Source organism: Cucumis melo, chromosome 10 (genome assembly GCF_025177605.1).
Source record: "Cucumis melo cultivar AY chromosome 10, USDA_Cmelo_AY_1.0, whole genome shotgun sequence".
Classification (NCBI taxonomy): domain Eukaryota; kingdom Viridiplantae; phylum Streptophyta; class Magnoliopsida; order Cucurbitales; family Cucurbitaceae; genus Cucumis; species Cucumis melo.
Window position 1 is genome coordinate 10,714,228 of NC_066866.1, and position 26,253 is coordinate 10,740,480.

At 32.7% G+C, this 26,253-nt stretch overlaps 1 protein-coding gene across 1 annotated transcript; it reads right to left on the reverse strand.

Moving 5' to 3' along the window:
* Nucleotides 1-741: 741 nt before the first annotated feature.
* On the reverse strand, nt 742-2,629 carry LOC103504508 (D-galacturonate reductase-like). The gene is made up of 4 exons (XM_008468849.3): nt 2,265-2,629; nt 1,531-1,774; nt 1,174-1,353; nt 742-1,073 (listed from the first exon to the last, which is right to left on the reverse strand). Exons 1-4 carry the CDS (start codon nt 2,567-2,569, stop codon nt 861-863), a joined length of 942 nt encoding a protein of 313 aa, XP_008467071.2. The 5' UTR covers nt 2,570-2,629; the 3' UTR covers nt 742-860.
* Nucleotides 2,630-26,253: the final 23,624 nt, after the last annotated feature.

The following is a 26,253-nucleotide window of genomic DNA, read 5'->3' on the forward strand; positions in this document are numbered from 1 at the left end:
TAGCTTTTTTGTTTTATTGACGGTATCCGCTGACGATTGGTCTCATGGAGCCAGCAAAAATATCTATTTCCCAACACTTGAAATACATTGTCAGGAGTTTTAGTATATCTCTTGACGTCCACATAATCCATCAACATAAATTTTAACTCTCGAACCATCTTTTTTCTGATGCTTTTGCTATGCCTCGACATTAGTTGATGAAACATCTAAAATATTCTACTATTTTCTGCTAACAAACTTGAGACTAACACAAGTGTCAAATTGTCCGTGGATGGATACCACACCATTGCTCATATTTCTTTTATCATGCAGACACTCAGACTATTTTTCCATGTAATACAAATGCATGATTGATCCATCTTTTGGCATCCATAATAATAGTTACTTATTGGTATGAAATCAAAGCAGCTTCATTGCCAAATGAGTAAGAAAGCTCCAAATTTATGGTTATGCAAGTTCTTTTAGATCACCAAATGCTAAAATCCCCCAAATCAAGTTGATTTTATTCGAGAGAAAAAGGTAGCACGAAGTTACCTTGATGATCAATATCAAGAGTAGAAAAAACAGATTCCAATCAACTCTACATTAATCATGACTCTACCATGCAAATCAAATCAGAAAAAATGAAAAGGAACAAACACATAGCTTATGATAGAAATAGTTATCAAAGTTGAGAAGTGAGTTGTAATTCAATCATATTTTTTTGTTTATAACATAGTACAAAAAGTAGATAGATTGAGAGACACATACAATAATATTCCATAACTTTTTCCATTATTCTACAATTTTAGCTAGGTAAAGAAAAATAATGCATATATAGGATGGATATTCATGGGCAAAATGGTAAGAAATAGAGAGATTTAAAGCTCAGCATCAAGGTCAAGAACCACATCATGTTGGCCATAAACATTGGCAAACACAACAGCTTTGTATTGAGGAAGTTGGCCAATTTTAGCTGATTCATCTTCACTCAATGACCAATCAAAAATGTCGATGTTCTTTCTCATTCTTTCTTTGTCAAAGCTCTTTGCCACTATGCTCACTCCTTGCTCATAAACCCATCTCAATGCAATCTATAAACATTTCAGATTTTAGTTAAAATAATGACTTATTATTCAAAGTTACAGTCATGTGTTATTATTGTAAAAGAAAAAATGAAATGATTAGTTATACCTGAGCACTTGTTTTCCCTTTGGCGTTGGCAATTTGAGTAATAACATCAGAGTCTACAACTTTGTTGTGTCCCCAATGTGTCCCAACTGCCCCTAGAGGAGAATAGGCAGTTACATGAATGTCATTTGCTTTACAAAACTCTCTCAATTTATCCTGATGCCAAAGTGGACTCATCTCCACCTGTTCAAATAGAATTGTTCTAAATATCACCTCGACTATTTGTTGGTAGAACACAATATTAAGAAAAAAAAAATTGCAGATTTAACAAAATTTAAATTTAGTTCTGAAAATTTTCAATATATATATATATATATATATATATATAATTAAAAGAAAAAAAAAGTGATGAATAATTACTTGATTGAGAAGAGGGGGTATTTTTGCAAAGGAAAGAAGTTGTTGAAGCCTTTTGGGAGAGAAATTACTAACACCAATAGCTTTGGTGAGGCCAAGGTTTTGGCAAAATTCCATTTTATCCCAAACTCCTTTGAGATCAATTTGAGAAATATCCTCCTTTGCAACTGGGACTTTCCGTACTTGAGGATTCAACTTCAATGGAATGTGGATCAAATACATATCAACATATTCCATTCCCAAATTCCTGAGATCATCAATTTCATTTTTTAATTACTACAAATTATATATTTCACAATTAACTGCTACCTTTATCTATTGTAATTAATTATAATAAACATGTAACTTGAGATATAAGAATTAAGTTGTGGGTTTAATTTGTGTTCAAAACTTTCAATTGAAATTAGTGATTTTCTTGGTAAAAAACTTGCATCAGTTATCTCAAGTTCGGATGAAACTGATATTTAGGATGAAAACTAGTAGAAATTGACAAGTAAAAATGGATTCTTTTTTCCCCCTTAAATTATGTTGGTCATCACTTTGTTGGCATTTGTTTGTTCATATTCAGTTCACTAAAATTGTTTCTACAATTTTTTTTTTTTTTTTTTTTAACAAACTTAATTATATTAGTTGGGACGGCCTGCAAAAATATTGTTTTTTTAAATTCATCTCTAAAAAAATGGTTGAGAAAGTGATAAAAAAATAAAAGAAAAGAAAAAAAGAAAAAGATACGGTACCTTAGACTAGCCTTGATTCCGTCAAGAACAAGGGAGGGATCAGCAAACCCACAAGCTAACTTAGTGGTTATGAACACTTCATCTCTTGACTCGATAAGTCCAAGTCCCACAGCCTCTCGAATGCCCTCTCCAAGAGCCTTCTCCGATCCGTAAGAATACGACGTATCAAAATGGCGATATCCAGCTCTAACCGCCTCCACTACGGCAAGTTTTGTCGCCTCTGGCCCGACCATGGACATCGTCCCCATCCCGATCACTGGCATCAACTGGCCATTACTCAAAGTCACCATCGGAACCACTCCCATTGTTTAGTTAGGCTATGTTTGTTGAAGCCCCTCCTCTTCACACCCTCACCCTCTCTTCTGCAAAGCTCACAATGTATAATTTGCATTCAAATGTTTAGCGAACTGAGTTTATATATACTGAAACCTCTGAGGAATTTATGAGAATAGTTATTGCATTGATGAATAAAGAATTGTATTAATAAAAGTATAGCTATGGCTGGTATCTATTGGATTGTAGTATATCTTAGAAATATTGGATTAGCCACTTGACAATCACTTTTCTTTGGTTGATTCCACTAATTATTAACTGCAAAAGAAAAAGTATGTTTAAGTTTGTAACTAAGGTTCCTAATTTCTTGACAAACAAAAAACGGTTTAAAAAAAAAATGAAGAAGAAAAAAAGTAGTGATAATTTGGAAAATTCTTTTAAATGGAATTAAAACATGTAAGGAATTTTACTCTTTTTTATGAGTAATAGATGTTTATGATCGATAAAAATCTACAGTTTATTATATTTATAAACATTTTCAATTCTAGTAAAAATAATTCTAATAATGAAAATTGTATTGGAGGACAAAAAAGTTAAAAAAAATACAGTTTATAGTACGTTTTTTTTGTATATTACAAATATGAAAAATATGACAATTAGTAATTAGATGTATCAGATGAGGGTTATCAAATGACCATTAAAGAGTTATTCGTTTTCAAATTTTTACTTTTGAAATTTAGAAAATATAGTGATATGAATCCTATTATCATAAATGTTTTTTTCTACTTTTGGAAACATCGTTATTCAAAAATTAAAAACGATAAACTGATAAAAAGGAACGTAGAATGGTGATGTCCAAATTGATTTATTTATAAAATATTTAAATTTAGGTGAGTAGAGTTATTAATTTAGAGTTATTAATTTCAAATTTCTTAAGTGATATAATTTTTAACTTTTAAGTGTGCACAAATGAATATTTTATTTAAGAAATTCTTTCAAAAATAGAAAAAAAAAAACTAGTTATACTCTATAGAACAAAACCAATAAAAGATAAAATTCATTATACTTTATTTCTTTGTGAAGCGTAAAAATAGAAAAAAATTGTCAAATGTTCTATTTTTGACAATTTCTTTTTAAAAGATATAACCAAAAGTATATATTTATGTTGGGATTTCTTGTGGACATAACTAAATTGCCTTGATGACTGATTCAGTGGTTTGCGTTTTCAAACAATATGTTTATTCTTAGAATGTGTGAAGAAGCTAAGGTTTATAGAGTTTGAGGCCACTTTGGAATTATGTTGTTGGATGGAAAAACAGTTTCATATAGGGGTTAGAAGTAGTTAAACTCTTTGGTATTAGTTTAAATGACTTCAAAGTTATATTTCGGGAGAGGAGATGAAATATTGAGATATATTATAAACTAATAATTGGGTGAAGTAGATTCAATTTATCTCTCTTTTTAACTAGGACTAGAATTGATACCTTGTGTTGGCATTACAAAAGGTAAAATCATTCTTATATTCTTATATTAATGTGTAGAATCACTCTAAAACTTCATTTGTTTTCTTACTAGGTTTTGCAAGAATCAATTGGAGCAATGAAGCCATATTGGAGCAATTGATTGATTTATAGGCTTTTTTTATAGGTTTGGTAGCAATTTTTTTGTTGAAACGTACTTATTTAAATAGCTTGTTGGTACCAAAACATGTATGTTTATTCTGTCATTGTACAAACCCTTTATCAATAATTGTACAAATATTACAAAGTGTATGTTAACGTATATATATTAAAGCGTTGACGGTTTATTTCCATATGGGTGTGTTGTATAGTACTTTGTGCTTGAACTGGTCTGTGTAATGACATGGCGACAAAGAAAAACAAGATCTGTAAAAAAAATAGGGCAAGAAACAAATATAATAATGGAGGAGTATATGACATTTGAATTTAAAAAAAAAAACACTATCAAGAAAAAGGTATTCTTGACAGTTAATTAAAGTCATGTTAGGTGAAATGATGACAGTTAGTCATTGTCATAAAATATAAATAGTGATATTTATTATCTGTAAATAATAATAGATATGTGATATTTATTTTCTGTCGTAAAATATAAATAATGACATTTATTATCTGTCAATAATAAGAGATATGATATGTGACATTTATTTTTTGTCATGATAAATATTTATTGTGACAGTTTTTTCAAATCGTCAAAATAAACTTTTCATGACTGTTGGAACAATGGCTGTAAATAACTGTTAAAAATTTTAAATATCACAAACTTTAATTGTTATCGTAGTATAAATATCTTGAAGAAGGTACATTGCATGTGCCCATTATTATTATCGTAAAAGAGGTAATGTTGAAGGAAGTTGTAGAAACAAACAATTTAGTATCGTTAGAATCATCGATTTAATTTTGTTTCTTATTATATAAATTCAAATAAAAACCAATCCCATTATTAATTTGTTTTTGTTTCTTATGATATAAATTTAAAACAAATTTTGTCTCCACCCGAATAAATTTGAACTTCTTTCAAACACATTACGACGATCTTCAAAAATTCAGACGTAAATTTAATTTATTTCATTTCTAAAATTTATATGTCTTTCTCCAATAAACCATTTACTAATATTGGTAAACCTACAATCTTAACTTTTTATTCCACTTCCTATAAGTTTCAAGTACACATTTTCTACAGCTTTATTTTAAAACTAAGTCAACTTTTTCTATAAAAAATTGAAACGTTTGACCATAATCCAAAGTAGTTTTGTAGTATATTTTATAATGCTTTTTTATCAAAAAGAATTTCTATATGCAGTTTTTTTTGAAAAATATACTTTTTTTCAAATCAATCCAAATACATACTTTATTTATTAAAAAAAAATATTGGTTAAAATATCATTTTTGATTTCTTAATTTAACATTTATTTATTCTTATATGTTGATATTCAACTTTTCTAATGTTGAATTTTATTCTTTCTTTTTTCGTAAATCTTAAATTTAGTCCATTTACATTTTTTTTAAATTAGTTAATTGTACTCATAAATTTTATGACAAAAAAAAAAATATATATATAATGTGAACATTTATGATCGGGATCAGAAGAATAATAAATTAATATTAATCTTATTTTGTTGAGGCATTTTAACCTTTATGTTGGTTTCTTTGTATTGTTCTTACTTTGTTGACCCATTTGACCTTATTAGAAAAGTTAGGGAAACCTTAAGATTTATATACTCAAATGTGATTTCATATTTAAATGAAACGAAATTTTGTTTTACTTAAACTTGTATTTTTCCTTTTGAACAAATTTATTTAATATAATGGAATAAATTCATTGCTATAGTTTTAAAATTAAATATTTTGTTTCAAACAAGCTTCTTTTTACACATCTTTTGTGTTTAATATTTTGTCCCAATATTTTTATTACATTTAATTTTTTTTAAAAAAAAAAAACATATGTGGATATATAAAGATTTCAACATTTTTCTTAAAAAAAAAATGCAACGTAACATTTGAACTTAACAACTTCCAAGTTTAATATTCTATCATCCATCCCGTATTAATATAAAAGGTTGAACAAATATAAGTTTTATGATCTATAAAAAGTTGATATATTTTTAAAGAGATAAAATCAAATAAGATTTTTCATTTATAGTTTTAAATAGTTTGAGTCAAAATAAATTATCAAATCACGTTAAAATACATTCATACACACACATATAAATATAATTGATATATTTTTTAATAAAAAAAACTGGAAAAATTATTGAAGACGGTAAAATCATTGAAAATATTTAAAAAATATACCAAAATTTCAAATTTTATCAACAACATACAAAATATAGTTACAAAAGATGGTTGTTTTGTCATTTGCAGGTCTCACTATGGAAGTCAAGTATGTAGTTGTTTGTGAAACAGCCAAAGAAGCGGTTTGACTTGGAAAGTTTTGATTTAAAAACTTATTCCAAACCTGAACTTAGTTATTACCTTATACTATAACAATAGTGGAACAGTAGTAGAGCCAACATTAAAGAACCTCGTAACCACAACCGAGAAAAACATATTGAGATGAGGTATCATCTGAGACGGGAGATTGTGCAACAAGAAGATGTGATCGTTATAAGACCAAAACACAAAATAGTAACTACTAGATGTAACTCTATTGATTAATTAGATTTCTATTTCAATAGGATCACATGGACAACTTAATCTTAATTCTAAGTATATTATAAACTCTTAGCTTGTTCATGAGAGATTGTTCTTTGACTAGTATGTGTGGGAGTGGCCAATTCGCTGACTCGATACGCCTACTATTTTGGAGACAAGATTGAGTGAAAAACTGGAACATAATAACACAAGAGGGATTTCACTGGTTTTCGACTTTAAGATAATTAGTAGATAAGTGTTCCCTTAATTTGTACCTCTATGACTTGAACAAACAACACTACCATCTCAATAACTTGAGAGAAATTTTTATTTAATGCTTGCCTTCCAGCCGAGCCACCAAGCCCTTTTCAGCCACCAAGCCCTTTTTTGTTCTTTTTCCACCTATTTTTGGTAAGTTAATTGAGTTTTGGCATACCCAACAAAGATTTAATTTTTGGATCTTAAATAATTTAATTTTGGGTTAAATTAAATTATTTCTCTTAAAGGGCCATTTGGACCAGCTAAAGTTGGACTGTAGGCTTTCTTCAATTAAGGGCTAACTTGTTGCAACCTCGACCTTGGGTAAGTTAGTTCAACTGAATTCTTGAGCCATTGGTTGTTTAGATGGTTAAGTTATTTAAATTTAGTGTTTCCTAATTATTAGGACTTTGTCGTTTGGGAAGAGTGTTATTTTGCTGTAGATTTCGACTAAGCTAATCTCCAGGTAAGAAATTATACTACTAGACCCTCGAGTTTAATTTAAAGAGACCGCATATATGAATGATTACGTACTGATGATGGCTAGCTACAGAACTTAAGGTTACATATAGAAACTAATATTGTAATTTTGACTGCGGGATGATTATGTGTTAGAGGTGTTAATGCATTGTGTTATCACCTACGTTTTATTGATACAATATTGTGAGTGAGGATGATATGACATGATATGATAGGATATGTATGGTATGACATGTTATGGCATGAGATGTTATGATGTGATTTGATGATGTGTTATGTGCATGCTATGGATAGGATGTATGTTAGCTTTACCTATTAGAGTCGTACCCACACGAGTGTCCTTCGAGATCACCACTCTTTTTTTGACGACTGTGTAGTTCGACGGGATCACCAGTTTGACATTGACATTGACACATACATGATTTGAGAGATCTGATGGGATCACTCACAGCCCAATCGTCTTAAGTGTTCCCTTGGGTTCACTAGAGACCAGCTTGTTCCTACGTGATCACAGATTGCACGTGTTCGGAAACGTGCTAGTTCAGGGGTACCACTCTTCAGAACTCTGTTTCTTCTTGATTTTGGAAGGTGTTGCGGAAGGGGAAGAGTCTCACACTTTTTCTTTCTTTTTTTTTTTCTTTCTTTAAATACACTTGTAAGGGATGTGTGGCCCACTGAATGCATTTTTTTTCTCACTTTCTCATTTTCTTTTATGTTTTCTTTTGCTTATATTAATTTTTTTAATTTCTTTTTGTTATCTCTTTTTTTTTTAGTTTCTCTCCTTTCTTTTTCATTTTTTTTTGTGTTTTTCTTTAATTTAATTTTTTTATATTTCTTCTTTTTTTCCTTTTTCTTTCATTTCTGCTTTTCATTTCTTTTTTGTTTCTACTCTTTTTTTTTCTTTTTCACTTTTTTTTTTCAATTACTTTCTTTTTCTAACTTTTGTTTTATTTTTTTCTCATTTTTTTCGCACCAACTTGAAGTTATACCAAATGTTGACTTTTTTTTTTTTGCAGTCTTATGCAAGTATATATGAAGGTTCCTTGATGTTCTGCTTTTTTTACTGTCAGCTTATGGGGTTTGTTCATGATAGATGATGCAACTCTATCATGACGCCTTACTGCTTCATCGACCCCTGGGATTTGTTTATGATAGATAACTCTATCATGGCGCCCTACTTCTTCATCGGCGCCTAGGGTTTGTTCATGATAGACGATGCAACTCTATCATGACGTTCTGCTGCTTCATCGACGCCTGAGATTTGTTCATGATAGATAACTTTATCATGGCGTCCTACTTCTTCATCGACGCTTAGGGTTTGTTCATGGTAGACGATGAAACTTCATCATGACGCCCTACTGCTTCATCGACGTCTGGGGTTTGTTTATGATAGATGATGCAACTCTATCATGACGCCCTGCTGCTTTATCAACACCTGGGGTTTGTTCATGATATACGATGCAACTCTATCATGACGCCCTGCTGCTTCATCGACGCCTAGGGTTTGTTCATGATAGACGATGCAACTCTATCATGATGCCCTACTACTTTGTCGACGTCTGGGATTTGTTCATGATAGATGATGTAACTCTATCATGACACCCTTCTCCGTCTAATTTGCTTTTGTATATTCTTTGCTCAAAGATGATGTCATCAGCACTAACTTGCTTCTGGTGAACTTCATTTGCAGAACGATGGTTTACTTCACAGAATAATGCTTGTCTGGAGTCTAACACCTTGTAGTTCTGATAGAAATCAACCAAGAGGAGATAGACTCGACTGTGTCGCATTGAAGATAAAGATCGACTGCGCCGCATTAAAGATGATCATCGTGTGTGCAGCATTGAAGAGAATGATCGTCTGTGCCATATTGAAGATGATGATTGCCTGGGCTGCGCCGCATTGAAGATGAAAATGACGACCACCTCTGTTTCGCCATATTAAAGATGAAGATGATGATAATTTCTACTGTGTCACATTGAAGATAAAGATGATTACCACATTTAAGATGAAGATGGTTATCATTTCTGTTGTGACCGTATTGAAGATAGAGATGATGATCGTTTCTACTATACCGTATTAAAGATGAAGATGAAGATGAGGAATGCCTCGGCCACGCTACATTGAAAATGAAGATAAAGATGAAGATCCTCTAAGGTGCAACATATGTGAGAAAATGAAAATGAAGATCCTCTCGGCTGCAACACATGTGAGAAGATGAAGATGATAATCCCCTCGATTACAACACATGATAGAAGATGAAGATGATGATCCTTTTGGCTGCAACACATTCGAGACGATGATCTTCTTGGCTGTAACATATTTGAGACGACGATCTTCTTGGCTGCAACATATTTGAGACGATGACATTTTCGACTGCTACACATATTTGAGATGACGATCTTCTTGGTTGTAACATATTTAAGACGACGACATTCTCGATTACAACATATTTGAGACGACGACCTTCTCGACTGCAACATATTTAAGACGATGACATTTTCGGTTGCAACATATATGAGAAGACGACATTCTTGGCTACATTATATTTGAGACGATGATCTTCTCTGCTGCAACATATTTAAGAACGAAGGTCTTCTTAGTTGCAACATATTTGAGGGGACGACCTTCTCGGCGGTAACATATGTGAGACGACGACATCCTCGACTGCAACATATATGAGACGACGACTTTCTTGGTTGCAACATATCTGAGACGACGACATTCTCGGCTACAATATACTTGATACGAAGATCTTTTTGGCTGCAACATATTTGAGACGATGATCTTCTAGGTTGTAACATATTTGAGACAATGATTATCTCTGCTGCAACATATTTAAGAACGAAGATCTTCTCAGCTGCAACATATTTGAGGGGACGACCTTCTCGACGGCAACATATTTGAGATGACGACATCTTCAGCTGCAACATATATGAGACGATGACTTTCTTGGCTGCAACATATTTGAGACGACGACATTCTCGACTACAATATACTTGAGACGAAGATCTTTTTGGCTGCAACATATTTGAGAAGATGAAGATGAAGATTCTCTTGGGCGCAACGCATGGGAAGATCCTTGTCTGCAACATATCGAAGAGGAGTAGAGTTCCCTGGTTAACATTTTGGAGAAGAGGCGAAGCCGCACCTTAAGAAGGTAGACAATTAAACATCTTTGTTGTCACCAAAGAAGCCACTGAGGCACTAGCTACGATTTATAAGAGCCTGGACGCTGCACGCGAAGAATTTAAGAACTTCAAGTGGAGGCTTTAACTTTGCCCTCTTTGCCTCCATTCTTCTTTTTTCTTTAGTTGTATTCTTGTAAGTACAATAATTTGTTGAACGGTAATGAGAATGTTCTTATTCTGGTGTGACTGCTCCTAAATTTCATTTTGTACTGTTTACGCATCATTTACTATGTGCTTACATCATCACAATGAAGAATAATATTTTTTTTTACGTGCGACTGAACTAAAAGTGAACTTTAAGCTGCCTACGTACCTTTTTTATAACATAGAGATCAAGTCATAACGTAGTTCAATTTTTTTTTTTTTTTTGCCATTCACCTTTTAATCTCTTGTGGGCTAGGAGCACCATGCAGTTTAGGCTCTTGCGATAAGGAGCTTTGCATATTTAACACTTTTATTATCATCAACAATTTGTTCATCTCCTTCGTTTGTAGGATTGGTGAAGATAATAAATCTTGGTTTCACAGTCAAGGAACCTTTTGTATTTATGTCAACAGACAACTTCCTCTTCATGTGTGATGGGACATGACTGTGAATCTTATCGTCATCATTTTCTTCATGAAATGATTTTTCCTTCAAAGATTTCATCTCTCTTTGTTGTTGATCATTTGTCATCTTTAGACGATCAAAAGCAGATGTTGAAGGTCGAGCTTTCTTCAATGTAGAGATACCTAGCCTTTTGAAAGCTGAAGTTCGAGTGTAAGTAAACGTTGGACATTAGTTTTATTCTTCTCTCGTGGCCATACTCAATCTTTGAAAGACTGAAGATCGAGTAGTTAAAGGCTTCATACGATTAAAGACAAAAATCCTTTGCTTAATTTCATTTGAATTATCGACTTCTTCATAAGAACCATAGTTGTTGTTGACTTCTACTATGCTAGCAACATGACATGCAGTGACTTCTAGTATTTCTTCTGGATGATCCTCAAGGAAACTTCTTGGGAGGAATTCTGCCAAAGTTATCTATTGTCGAGGTTGGAGGAAGTCCTCATCTTTTCCTTTTATGGGCTTAGGATTCCACATCTTCTTGTTCCTTCTTCCTTTCTTTTTATGGGAGATGCTTCCTTTTGCATACTTTTGATGGAATCGCGACTCCTTTTGAATGCAATTTGGTTGTCTCCCTTTTTGATGAGTGACTGTTATCCATCTTTCACCATCATCTTTACCATGTCCTTCTTTATTTTGTGAGTCTGTCGTCACGATCCTTTGTTGGAATAGAACAAGTATAGGTTCGGAAGTCCCAAATTGAATCAACCTTTTTCTTTGATCATCAAGTTGTGTTAATGGCGGAACATTTGAAATCATCTCGATCGCAACATGATTCGTCTGAGCTACTTCATCAATATCTAACTCGATCTTCTTTTCACGAGCCAACTTTAGAATTAGCTCTTTCAACATGAAACCCTTTTCAACAGGATGACTAATGACCCGATGATACTTGCAGTAGTTAGGATCATCTACTTTTCTTGCTTGTTCTGGTCGTTTGCATTCTAGTAGCTGAATAAAATGGTTCTCTAGCAGCTGCTCTAACATGTCTGCAACATCAGAGTCAGGAAACGGATAAACTTTTTCATGCCTTTCTTTAAGAGTTGACCGTCGCTTTTCATCGCCATCATGCTTTCTTTCAATTTTTGTTTCTTTTATTTTAGAGAAAGATTTCAAAGGAGTTGCATGAACAACCATAGACTCTTTTATGACACTATTTGCGGTCTTTTTAGTGTCATCAAGTTCATTCTTATCACTCCTCAATTTTTGAATCAAGAAATCTTTTGCTCCTCTATTGGCGATACTCAATTCCATATCATGGGCACGAGTCGCCAACTCTTCGAACGTGCGAGGTTTTATTCCCTGCAAAATATAAAGAAGTCCCCAATGCATGCCTTGGGTGCACATCTCCACTGCAGAAAATTCGGTGAGACAATCTTTATAGTCAAGGCTTAGAGCTCTCCATCAGTTGATGTAGTCGATGACTGGCTCTCTCTTTTGTTGTCTTGTTCTTGTCAACTCCATCATGCTGACGATACGTCGGGTGCTGTAGAAACGGTTGAGAAAGTCCCTCTCAAGTTGCTCTCAATTATCAATGGATTCAGGCTCCAGATAGATGTACCAGTCGAAGGCATTTCCTTTGAGAGTTCGAACGAACTGTTTGACCAATAAATCTCCTCGCGTACCAGCAATTTTATATGTTTCGATGAAGTGAGCAACATGTTGTTTTGGGTTGCCTTTTCCATCAAACTATTGGAACTTGGGAGTTTGGTATCCATTCCGCATTCTGAGATTGTCGATCCTCTTCGTATATGGTTTGGAGTACAAAGAGAAAGTTTGAGCAGGTCCACCATATTGAGTTTTGATGGAGTTTGCAATCATCTCCTGTAATTGTTGAACAGACAGTGATGCAATTGAGGTCGAATTTTGTGGTTGACTTTCTTGCATAACTGTCTTCCCTTTGTCAGTATTCTTGACAGTATGTTTATGACTTGATTCAGCAGCATCGCGACTTTCAATGTGATTCTTTAGAGATACAATCTTATAATCCCTTTCTTCAACCACCTTCATGAGCATGTTCACTTTCTTTTCAAGCTCCGCCATTCCATTTTCGCTTGTATCCACGTCAGTTACCATAACTGACATTATATTTGGGTGAGTCATCTCCTCACTTGAGTGTTTAGAGAACGAGTAGTGTTCGTCAATCACAGGATTTTCTTTGATTACAATTCCACCTTTTGGTGGCTTGGAGATTTACTCCCAAATATTCTTTGCAACTTCAAAAGATGGTGTATCTTCAAATGATTGAATCTCCCTTGAGCGACTACGAGTGTTTGGTCGCTTGACGATGTCGCTGAGAGCTTTGGAAGTGTTTCCTTGAGATGTCATGATTTTCTTTTAATGTTCTTCAAAAAGAGAAAGAGATGAAAGGTAAAGATGGCCCCACTGGGCGTGCCAAATTGTTCACACGAGATTTCAGAAGAAATTTAATTCGTGGAATCGAACTTTGTATTGATTTGTGTATTGTGGATACAATCTCTAATATTTACTCATTTGATTCTTTCTCTCACATACAATTTAAACTTAGAACTTTTTGATCTTCAGTCTTCGGGAAGTTGTAATTACAAGCCAATTCGAGCTTCAATCTTCTGGAATTCAAGGAAAGTTTGATTTTCCAAGTCTTCAATCTTTTAGAAGGATGATCTCGAGGTTGATAATAACTTGCACTTCTTGGGAGCCTTCAGAAGTTTTTGTCTTCAATTCTTCAGAGCTTTGGTTCTTCCTTCCACCAAAAGATCTCCAAAAATGAATGGGAAGGTCTCTATTTATAGAGAATCTCCACGGGCTTTAGGTGGGCTTAGGCCCATTTGTTTGTTGAGCAGGCTTAAGCTTAGGCCCATCTGTCTGTTAGGTTTGGGCTTGGGCCTATCTGCATGTTGGGCTTTAGCTTGGGCCCATTTACTCTGCGGGTTTTGGCTTGGATCCATTTGTATGGTGGACTCGGATTCGGGTCCACTTGTTTGCGGAGGCTCGGGTCCATTATTTCTTTGGCTCAATTTTTCTTCAGGGTTTGAACTAGGTTGGATATGAGAAAATTTGACTACCCAAATCCAATCAAATTATAATCTTCTCAATTTTACTGTGATGACATGGCATGATTTAATTGGCCAAAAGTTCTTGTTCCAGTAGAACCTATGAAGGGTGTTCTGAGGTTCGAGAAGAAGAGGAAGCTAAGTCCACGTTTTGTAGAGCCATTTGAGATATTAGAGCTGATTGACCCTGTAGCTTATCGTTTGGCATTGTCCCATCATTTTCTGCAGTGCATGACGTATTCCATGTCTCCATGCTGAGGAAGTATGTAGCAGACCCGACGCATGTAGTTGACTTCGAGCCATTGCAAATTAATGAGAACTTGAGCTACGAGGAGCAACTTGTTGAGATTTTGGCAAGGAAGGTCAAGATGCTCCGTAATCGAGGAATTGCACTGGTCAATGTTCTTTGGCGAAACCACGAAGTTGAAGAGGCCACATGGGAAAGAGAAGAGGACATGAGAGCCCAGTACTCTGAGCTGTTCGAGGATTAAAACTTTCGAGGACGAAAGTTTTTCAAAGGAGGGAAAACTGTGACGCCCCAAAATTTAAGGAATTTAATTTTATTATCTTAAGTATAATTTTAAGATTTTGGGTGTTATTTAAATGTTGAAGTATTTTATCTTATGGAGATTTGATTCTATTGGGTATTTGAAAAATATCTAATTGTTGTTAAGTTGGAATTTACATTTGATTTGGTTGGTTAAACTAGTGAAGATTAATTACATTGATTGTATAATTAATTGAGTTTAAAGATAAAATAATTATGTTATGAGGGTAATTATACTATGTGGATAGTATTCTTATGTAAGGATAGTTGTTTTGGAGAGGTTTTGTGTGGAGAGAGAGAAAGAAATTTAAAATAATAACTATATAATGGAAAATATAATTATTATTTGGTAAAAGATAATTGTGTTTTTATTTGGAAAAAGATAAAAAAGAGAGATTTGGTGGGTTTTAAATGAGGAGATAGAAGATTTGTTTGTTTTGAAATAAAATAAGGAATAGGAAAAATGGAAAATAATAATAGTTTTTATTATTATTTAATAGGCCTTGGGAACTTCAACGATCTTCTTCCTTGGAAAGAAAAAAAGAGAAAAGGAAACCCTAAATTCTTCCTAACCTAGCCGCCGCCGCCGCTCCGTCGCTGCCACGACGCCGTCACCTTGTTCGTCCGACTGCCGCCGAGAGTGGATCGCAAGCCGTCCTATTCATCTTCTCCATCACCAACCGTCACCCGCCGCAGCTGTCTCGCCATGGAACCCGTGACCCTCTTCGTAGCAACTGTCTGCCCGAGCATTTCGTCAGCCGTCGTCGAGTCGCAACCGCCAACTGTCACGTAAAGTTTCGTCGCGTCGTACCGTCGAGCAGCAACTGCCGTTGCAAGTCCAACCGCGTCGTCCAGCCGCTCGCACAGCCATGCCGTCGCAAGTCGGGCACCGTCCGTCGAAGTCCGTGAAGCCAATCCTACGTGCCAGCTGCTTCATCCGAGCTTTGCACGCGCGTCCGAGCTGGGTCGTTTTCGCCAAGCCCGCATCCCAGTCCTTAGCCGAGCCGCACCTTCCCTCTGCGAACCGCCTAAGCCCTTTTTAGCCACCTAGCCATTTTTGGTTCTTTTCCCACCTATTTTTGGTAAGTTGATTGGGTTTTGGCATACCCAACAAATATTTAATTTTTGGATCTTAAATAATTTAATTTTGGCTTAAATTAAATTATTTCTCTTAAAAGGCCATTTCGACCAGCTTAAGTTGGAGTGTGGGATTTCTCCAGTTAAGGGCTAACTTGTTGTAACATCGACCTTGGGTAAGTTAGTTCGACTGAATTCTTGAGCCCTTGGTTGTTTAGATGGTTAAATTATTTAAGTTTAGTGTTTTCTAATTATTAGGACTTTGTTGCTTGGGAAGCGTGTTATTTTGTTGTAGATTTCGACTAAGCTAAGCTCCAGGTAAGAGATTCTACTACTAGACACTCGAGTTTAATTTAAAGAGACCGCATGTATGAATGATTATGTACTGATGATGGCTAGCTATAGAACTTGAGGTTACAGATAGAAACTAATATTGTAATTTTGACTGTGTGATGATTATGTGTTAGAGCTGTTAATGCATTGATGTTATCACCTACGTTTTATTGATACAATATTGTGAGTGAGGATGATATGACATGATATGATAGAATATGTATGATATGGCATGTTATGGCATGAGATGTTATGATGTGATTTGATGATGTGTTATGTGCATGCTATGGATAGGGTGTGTGTTAGCTTTACCTCTTAAAGTTGTACCCACACGAGTGTCCTTGGGGATCACCACTCTTTTTTTGATGACTGTGTAGTCCGACGACGGAATCAGCAGTCTGACATTGACATTGACACAGACATGATTTGAGAGATCCGACAGGATCGCTCACACTTATGACTACGTACTCCGACGGGACCACCAGTCTGACATTGACATTGACATAGTCATGATTTGAGTGACTCGACGGGATCACTCATAGCCCGATCGTCTTAGGTGTTCCCTTGGGTTCACTAGAGACCAGCTTGTTCCTACGGGATCACAGATTGCACGTGTTCGGAAACGTGCTAGTTTAGGGGTACCACTCTTCAGGATTCTAATAGGAAGTTAACAGGCACCTAGCGAGACTAGTAGTGGGTCTCTTACTGAGTATTTTTATACTCACTCTTTCCATTTCTTTTTCAGGCAGAGACAGAGGTAAGAGCAAAGGTAAACTGGCGAATGACCAGAAGTGACCGTGGCGAGCCATAGGGATACTTTTGCTTCCGCTTTATATCATAGTTCGGATTTTTGTATTTGCATTTTTATTTTATTCTTTATTTTTTATTTCATTTCTTTAAAATTAGATAGGGCTCGAGTTAGGATTTTAGTTTTATACTTATTTCTAATTACATTTGTTTATGCTTTTAAATGAAAAATTCGAGGTTTTGTTTTATTTATTTTTTATCTTAATTTTACAAATTTTATTTATCTTTTAAATTAGTAATGACTTCGGCTTAGTATAAGAAGTTGGGTCGTTACATTCTTAACTTTTGTTAAATTGTTATACCAACACTAAATATTTAACAATTTTATTATGTTTATGTAAATTTACTTTAAATTAAATTAATTAAATATATGTCATTCACTAAATTAAATTAAGTTAAAATTTATCTTTAGTTAAAATTTTAACCCACGTGAGGAGTTAAAAGTGAGTTAAAGGGGAAGTTAATTACTCATGTAATTTTATTTAATTTAACTTCTACACTCACCAAAGTTATTTAATTAACTTTCCCACTCATGTAAGTTAACTTCCCTCATTCATCTCTAATATGTTGAAAGAGCCTGGGTAGAGAATTTTTACGGCCACTTTTATCCCTATATTTTCTATAAATAATTTTTATATTACTTTTTTTTATTGAGTGATCGTGACTTTTTGAATTGAATCTTAGGTGACTTAATGTAATGCCCCAAAAATTAAGATAATTTTGGAGTTAATTATCTTAATTTTATTTAATTAGATTTAATTTATTGGGCGTTATTTTGAATTCATTTAATAAGGATTATTTGATTTTGTGGGAATTGAAATTAATTAAATATTTGTTGGATGAATATTTAATTAATTAGAGGTTTTTGCATGTGGTGTTTGTTGAGTTTTTGATTAAATGGTAGGTTTAGAGGATTAAGTAAAGTTGTGGATTTTTAGTGTTGTTGAAGTTGAATTTAATTAAATAATTATGGATGTTATTTAATTAAATTGTGGGGTGGAAAGTTTGTTGGAGATTTGATAATTATATGTATATATGGAAAGATATATATAATTATTATGTTGAAGAAAAAGATAATTATATTTGTTGAAATATAATTATTTAAGGAAAAGATAAATAATAATTAATTATTGTGGAAGATAATTAATTATTTTGGAGGAAGATAAATGATAATTAATTATTCTGCAGAAAGATAAATCTTGATTATGGAGTGGAGTCGTTATGGTTGGGTTAAGATAATTCATGTTGAAAGTTATAAGTGATTTATTGGAAAAGATTTGATTGATTAAATGAATTGAGGATTTAAGTTAATTTGAAATTTTGGAGCCAATAGTTGGTTTTGGTAGAATTAGATTTAATTGAGTATATATATATGGATATATATATATATTTAAATTAATAATTTGGAAAAGTGAAGTTAATTATGTGATGGAATATAATTATATTTGTTTGGAAAAGAAGATAATCCATGAGGAGACAGATGGTTGATTTGATTGGACGAGAAAAAATATATATTTATTTAGAAAAGAGAATAATGGTTTAAATAAATATATGTTTATTGTAGATTTTGGTGAGAGAAAAATAATAATAATAAAGAAGTATCATTATTACTATTAATGGTTATAAATGCCTAAAATTTTGTGCATTTAAGGCATTTATTTAGGAAAGATAATAGAAATAAAGATATATGTATATATTTGGTATTATATATATATATATATATATATATATATCCTAAAAGGAAAAGGAAAAGAAAATAATAATAATAAATATTATTGTTATTATTTGGGTCTATAAATAGATTGGAATGCTTAAGTTAGAAAGCAAAGGAAAGAGAAAAAGGTTCTTCATCTTCTTCTCTAAGATAACCCTCTTCTGTCGCCGTCTCACCAGTTGTAGTTCGGATTGGTCCCTTTGGCAAAGCTTGAAGAATTGATGAATTTTTTCATCAAGGTTTAGATAATTTTTCAACCTCCATTTGGTCAAGTTTGGTAAGACAAGGTAATTAAATTAATAATTTATTAATTTAATTTTGGATCTATTTGAGTTTCTTTAAAGGTTCAATTGACCAATTTTTTTTTTTAGATTTAAATCTTGTATTTTTCCCAATCAAGGTTGCATTGGTTTCAACCCCAATTTTTAGAAAGTTAATTAAGTTGGGAGAATTTTTGGATGTTAGCCAATTGCTAATTTCTTTGATTAAGATACTGAGTTTTCCTTTTATGATTAGGATCAAGTTAATTGGAGATTTTCTTTACTGTCAGCAAAGAAATATTTTTGGATAATCTCCAGGTAAGAGATTCTCCTACTAGACCTTCGAACTGAATTCAAGAGACCGCATGTATTTATGATTATGCATTGATGGTAGCTAAGATGCATAATGTGATGCTATAGATGATGATTGATATTGTGTCGATGATGATTGATATTGAAATTGATGATGATGACTGATACTATAATTGACGATGATGACTGGTATGTTTATGATGTTTATGATACATGATATATTAATCACATGAATAAGGACGTTATGATTAATATTCATGTCATGTTATGATGTTTATAATGATGTTACATGCTTTGGGTTATGGTGTGTCTGTTAACTTTGTCTGTTAAGCTTTTTACCCCACCTGTATTGTGGTCCTATCTACGGGATCACTCGCACGACTAGGGGTGTTCCTACGGGATCACTCGCACGACTAGGGGTGTTCCTACGGGATCACTCGCACGATTTAGGGGTGTACCTACGGATCACATGCACGGTTAGAGGACAGTTATATTGTGTATACGAGGTCACTCGCACGACTAGGGGTGTTCCGACGGGACCACTCGCACGATTAGGGGTGTACCTACGTATTACATATATGTTTATGGAGTGTGTACCTGCGATCACTCGCACGACTAGGGGTGTTCCTTCGGGATCACTCGTACGATTTAGGGGTGTTCGTAAGGTCTCACTCACTCAGGTGTGCTCCATTGGACACACAACGTTATGATTATGTTTCTAACGGAAAGTTAACAGATCACCTAGCGGGACTAGTAGTGGGTCCCTTACTGAGTATATTTATATACTCACACTTTCCTATGTTTAATATTTCAGGCTAAGGTAAAGAACTTAAGAAGCTGGCGAGCGATAGCGAGGGATCCGTGGCATGCCCTATGGGGACACGGTTCAGCTTCCGCACTCATTTATATGTCTTTCAGTATTTTTAAATTTTAACCATTTTACTTAAAGATTTTATTCTATTTATTTGTTTTTAGTTCTTTAAAATCGTTAGAACCCGCGGGTCACGTTTTCAAATTATTTTTGTTAATTTTGAAAATCTTATGTTTTTCGTGAACATTTTGATATTAATTTTATAAAGATTTTAGCTATCCTCTTTTCAAAAAATGTGTCTTTTGATGTTTATCTCTTTAGTAATGACCTTAACTTAGTTTAAAGGTTCGGGTCGTTACACTTAATACATTTAGTATTGATGGAACACAACTCTTGAAACTAGCTAACATGCATCTGTTTGAGGTGGAGGTGTGCTACATTAGTACATTAATTCTTTCACTGTATACGTGAGATAAATGTGTAAAAGAAAACAAAGTAATTAACATTAAACTAGATAAAATATATATATATATATATATTTTAAAAAAGTATTAAATTAAAATTATTACATTATCTAACTTCTAATGTTATTTATTTTATGTTCATATATTACTATTAAAAAGAAACTAATCGAAACTATAACATATCATTTACATTATACGTATTTTTTGACCTAGTTTAAATAAAATAAGATATTCTATTTTAGTGTGAAAAATCGATCTTTGATTTACAACTTAAAGATTTAATTAATCTCTCTAAAATTCTATAAGAAAAATCATATTATTCTAGTGATTTTGATATCCCAAATTTAAGATTGGTTCTAAAAAACTAACTGAATTTCTCAGAGAATAGAAAAAAGGTTCCTAGTAATGGCGTTCGTGGTTCTAACCTCACGAAGAATCAGTAATTAGATTTTAGTCATTAGAAAGAGTAAGTAACGAAATTCTCTGACCTGTGAATCTAATCACTAAAAAGATAAAAGTATAATTTGATTTATATTCCTACATGAATAACTTAGGCTCCTCCTAAGTATGAGGATCTTCTCTCAAGTTGTAGTAGAATGATTCCACACAATTTAGAGAAACACTCCAGATCTATACACTAGTCTTTTCAACACAAATAAAAGACAACGATCGTCAAAAAAATATTGAAAGTGGCAACCTTAGCAATAACATGACTTGCTCTTGAATATGCACAACGGAAAATAGGAAAACAACCTCATTCAAAAAATTTCGAGCCTAAAAATAAGAAAATAATCTAAGAAAAATAAATATATAGGCTTTGTGCAGATACAGAAAAAAAAAGTTATGCAGAATTAAAATTTGGAGAAACATCTTGTAATAGGAAATTTCCTAAGACTACTAGCAAAATAGCTCAAAGACAAGAGTCAACAACTTTTAATAAATAACAAAACTCTAACAAACTCCCTTTCTGCTACTATTTTTAGAACAAACCACGCCCATGAGATAACAGGAGCACAAAGGTTACAGTAAAAAACCACAACAACCAAACAACATAAATAATGTCCAACAACAACGACAATTTGGCCAACGAAAATCAAACGTCAAAAGTAAGCACACATAAAACATACCACTAGGAAAATCTCCCCCTTATTTATAACTTAGAAACATAGTTTGCTTCTAACAAGTATCATTGAAGTGTAGAGCAATGTTATGAACTGGATCAAGAGCATGGTGTTTCTGCAATGATTTAAAGCTTAAGGAAAGAATAGTATGAGAAAAAAAAAATCATATATTCATTGTCGCCATATGCCCGAAACGATACAAAGAGGACAACATACTTAAAAGGGTTAGTTTTAAAGCAAAATAGAAGTCGTAACCAATCTTTTTTTACAATGTAATTGGACACCGAAATAAAGTAAACAATTATAAATAAATCATAAAAAATTATGGTCTGCGAAAATTAAAGTTGAGTTCGGGAGTCATTTGTGTATGAAGAAGATATTAGCACCCCACAACACCCGTTTAGAAAACGATGGTCAAATTCCAAATCTTGAATTGAAAATATTCTTTAATTTCTTTTAATTTAAAACTAATTGAAAAACGATGTGAGATAATGAAATAAAGCTTTAGTTATTTTCAAAACATTTAACTGAATAAGTAATAGGGGACATCATAAGAAAATATCACATAAAACTTCGGTAACCCAGTTCAACAAATAAGGCATATGTCTGAGGAGCTGTACACAACTCAGATGAGTAATATTATTAATGTAACGATCCAACTCTTTATACTAAGTCGAGATCATTACTAAAAAGAAACAACAACAATAGACACTTTCTTGAAAAGAGGGAAGACTAAATTTTTATTAAAAACGGAATACTAAAACACTTATACATATACGCGGAAGCAAAACTGAGTCCCCATGTGTCATGTCACAGATCTTTCTCTGTCACTCGCCAACTTTTCTCTACCTTTACCTTCGCCTGAAATATTAAACATAGAAAGAGTGAGTATAAACATATACTCAGTAAGGGACCTACTACTAGTCCCGCTAGGTGTCTGTTAATTTCCTATTAGAGTCCTGTAAAGAAGTACTCCTGAACTGGCACGTTCCCGAATACGTGCAAACTGTGATCCCATAGGAACAAATCTGGTCTTTGGTAAACCCAAAGGAACGCCTAGGACAATCTGGTCTTTAGTGTACCCGAAGGAAACACTAAGACAGTCGGGCTGTGAGTGACCCCGTCGAATAACTCGTAATCATGTCTATGTCATAATGGACTTGTAATCCTGTAGGACTACATAGTCATAAAAAAGGTGGTGATCCCGAGAGACACCCATGTGGGTACGACTCTAAAAGAATAAGCTAACAGTAACCCTATCTATAGATTTTGTAAAATCACTATGAAACTCCATCAAACATTTTGTAAAATCACCATAAATCACCTAAAACAAGTATACTATTGAGTTGGCATTGGATATTTTAAATTTGGACATTGCAAAATATTTGCGAGATGTGTGGGAGATTAAAAAAATAGCTAAGAAAACTCCATCAAACATGTTGTAAAATCACCCTAAATCACCTAAAACAAGTATAGAATTGATTAGGAGGTTCGGTATTTCAAAATTGAACATGAGAAGATATTCGGAGATGCTTGCGAGATAAAACCACAAACTATAAAACTCCGTAAAATCGTGTAAAATCCCCCTACATTTAGGCTAAATGTTGATTCTTATGTTTTTCTAGTTTTCTTTTAATTATTATTTTTCTTATTTATTGTAATAAAAGTGTGGCATTTTTTCCAATAGTAACATCTATCCACAATTTATTGTGTAGTATAGCGTTTGGATGCCGTAAAAAGAGGCAGATACGAAATACAACTACATTTAAACTTTAGGAAGCAAACATTAAACCACAATCCAATCATATTTTATTAAGTTGTCCTAATATATATATTTCTAATTTTATATGATCATTGGTTTACAATATTTAAGGGGCCATAACCATAAATTAGTATATGGATCTTCCAAAACAAAATTTTATGGCAATGGTAGAAGCAAACAGTTTAGTATTAATTGTTGGAATCTTCAATTTTATTTTACCACCACCATTACTTGTTTTTGTTTCTTATCACATAAATTTGAAACCAATTAATTTTTTCTACACCCCAACAAATTAACTAATGAAACTCTCTACCTAAAATTTATTTCATTTCTAAAATTTATCTCTTTATTAAATAAAAATCATTAACTAAAACTGACATTTAATGAAAATTCTTAACCACCCTTAAGGTAAACTTTTCTTCATTTATTTACAAAAAGAAATTATTGTGTCGAAGCAATGACTTTATGTTCTTGTTTGTTCAGTTTCAATCCCAATTTTAGTTTCATTGATTTATTTTATACAAATTGGTTAAACAGAACTAATATAATTTTCATGCTAGAAAATGCAATATGTAAATATGTTTTCAAAATTTGTAGATACTAAGCATGTTTTTGTAAAAGAAAAAATAAATTAAAATTAAAGCAGCAGTGGGCACTAAATTTAAACTTTATTTAATGTCAAATGGACTGAAATTTAACATATGAACTAAAATTGATTAAATTGTAAAGTATAGGGCTAAAATAATATTATTAGTACATTAATAAAATATTGTTCTTGACTTGGTTGAGGTATTTTAACTTTTATGTTGTTTCGATATTATTTTTTTTATTATTATTATTATTTTAATATCATGATCTTTTAAGTAATGTTATTGAGTAGAATAATATATCAATTTAATTATTGCTCTTACTTGGTTGACCATCTATATGTATCATTGACTTTAGAAAAGTTGGGGGAACCTTAAAGATATAACTTATGAGCTGGATGTGATGTGCATTCCTATTCTAATTTTTTTAAAAAAAATTTAAATAAACCAAAGTTTTTTCTGTTTACTTTAATTTGCATTTCGCTTTTCTTTTTATTTATGTAATGGAACAAATTGATTGCTATTTGTTTAAAATCCAATGTGCTGACTGCTGGAATGTTTGAACGGTTTTAAATTATTATATTTAAAAATTGATTTATTTTGAAAAAATTGAAATATTTAACCTGCAATCAATTCATCTGATCCACAGTTTAAATAAATTTTTTTAGGAAAAAAAAAACACGTTTTCTTCCTAGATTAATTTTTATAAATATAACAAAACACGGTACTTTTTTGGAAATATTACAGGTTTGTCTTTCCTTTCCATATTCTTTCTTCTATTCTTATTCAACAATTTTTCTTTTCCTTTCCATCTTCTCCTCTTTTCAAATTATGATTTTTGTTTTCAATCAATCATAAATCTTGTATTATTTTTTTGTTCAAGATCGTGTACCAAACTAAAAGATCTTGGTATACGATCTTAGAACAAAAATCGTAGAGATATTGGTATATGTACCAAATATAAAAGATCTTGAAAAATATCGTTGAGGTATTGGTAATTTAGATTTGGGAACATGATCATGTAGTCAAACCTAAACGATCGTGTACCGAATATAAAAGATTTATTTGGTACACGATCTAGAAAAAAAATTGTTTGGATATTGGTACACGATCGTTTAGATTTAGCTACACGTTCATGTTCCGAATTTGTACCAATTGGTAGTTTAGATTTGGGTACTCGATCGTGTAGCCAAATTTAAATGACCATGTACCCAAATCTAAGCTACCAATTTGGTACACGATTGAGTAGTCAAATCTAAACTACCAATTTGGTAAACAATTGAGTAGTCATATCTAAATGATTGTGTACCAAATCTAAACGATTTATTTGGTACACAATCTTGAAAAAAAAATCGTTGAGATATTAGTACATGATCGTTTAGATTTGGCGACATGATCATGTACCAAATGTAAACAAATTGTTGTTACAATCGTGTACCAAATATATTATAAGCGTGAGTGGCCAATTAATCACGTGTTGACTAGGGTGTTTTCTATATTTTCCATTGTGGGTGTTTTTGTTATTTTTCATCCTAGGTTTGTGGGCTTTTTCCATATTCGAAATTGTTCTATATGGCATAAATATTTTGGCGATTTGTTATATTTTTTAAAAAACCCCAATTTAAACCTGCTAAATCTTTTGTTTTAATGTGGATTATTTTTTTAATATTATGTCTGAACCAATATGTGAATAAAGATACAACATTTAAAAATATAATAGGGGATTTAAAAAAAAAATTGGACAAACTATTTACAATCCATAAAAAAAATAATCATTTTTTAGAAGCTCGTTAATAGATGTGAAATATCACAAATGCCCGTGCAAAATCTTAGAAAACCTAAATCTTACTTCTCATCGTCAAATTCGTTTTTCCTCCAATGTTCAAACAACTCCATTATTTTCCCTCCAACGTCGCAGCAAACTTCATCATTCTCCTTCTTCTTTCTACATTGGAAGCTTTTTCTTCTCATCCATTATTTTTCTCTCTCTTTCTTCTACAAACAATCCTACTTCATCCTATTTTCTTCTTCTTACTTCATCCAGAACACCATTCGCTCTTGCCATTCAACATTTTTCTTCTTATTCTTTTTTCATCTTATCACCATCTGTACATTCCATTCTTCATTCTTCTTCTCCTTCTTCTTTCTTCATCCTCATTCATCTGAAGGCATATAAACCTATCAAAGGGTTTGGTATGTAAGA

What these genes read in the sequence shown, in the direction of transcription:
- LOC103504508 (XM_008468849.3), bottom strand. Translation starts at nt 2,569, where the DNA reads ATGGGAGTGGTTCCGATGGTGACTTTGAGTAATGGCCAGTTGATGCCA. An exon ending in GGAATCAAGGCTAGTCTAAG is followed by an intron (nt 1,775 to 2,264) that starts GTACCGTATCTT and finishes TGATGATCTCAG; the next exon opens with GAATTTGGGAATGGAATATG. An exon ending in AAGGGAAAACAAGTGCTCAG is followed by an intron (nt 1,074 to 1,173) that starts GTATAACTAATC and finishes AAATGTTTATAG; the next exon opens with ATTGCATTGAGATGGGTTTA.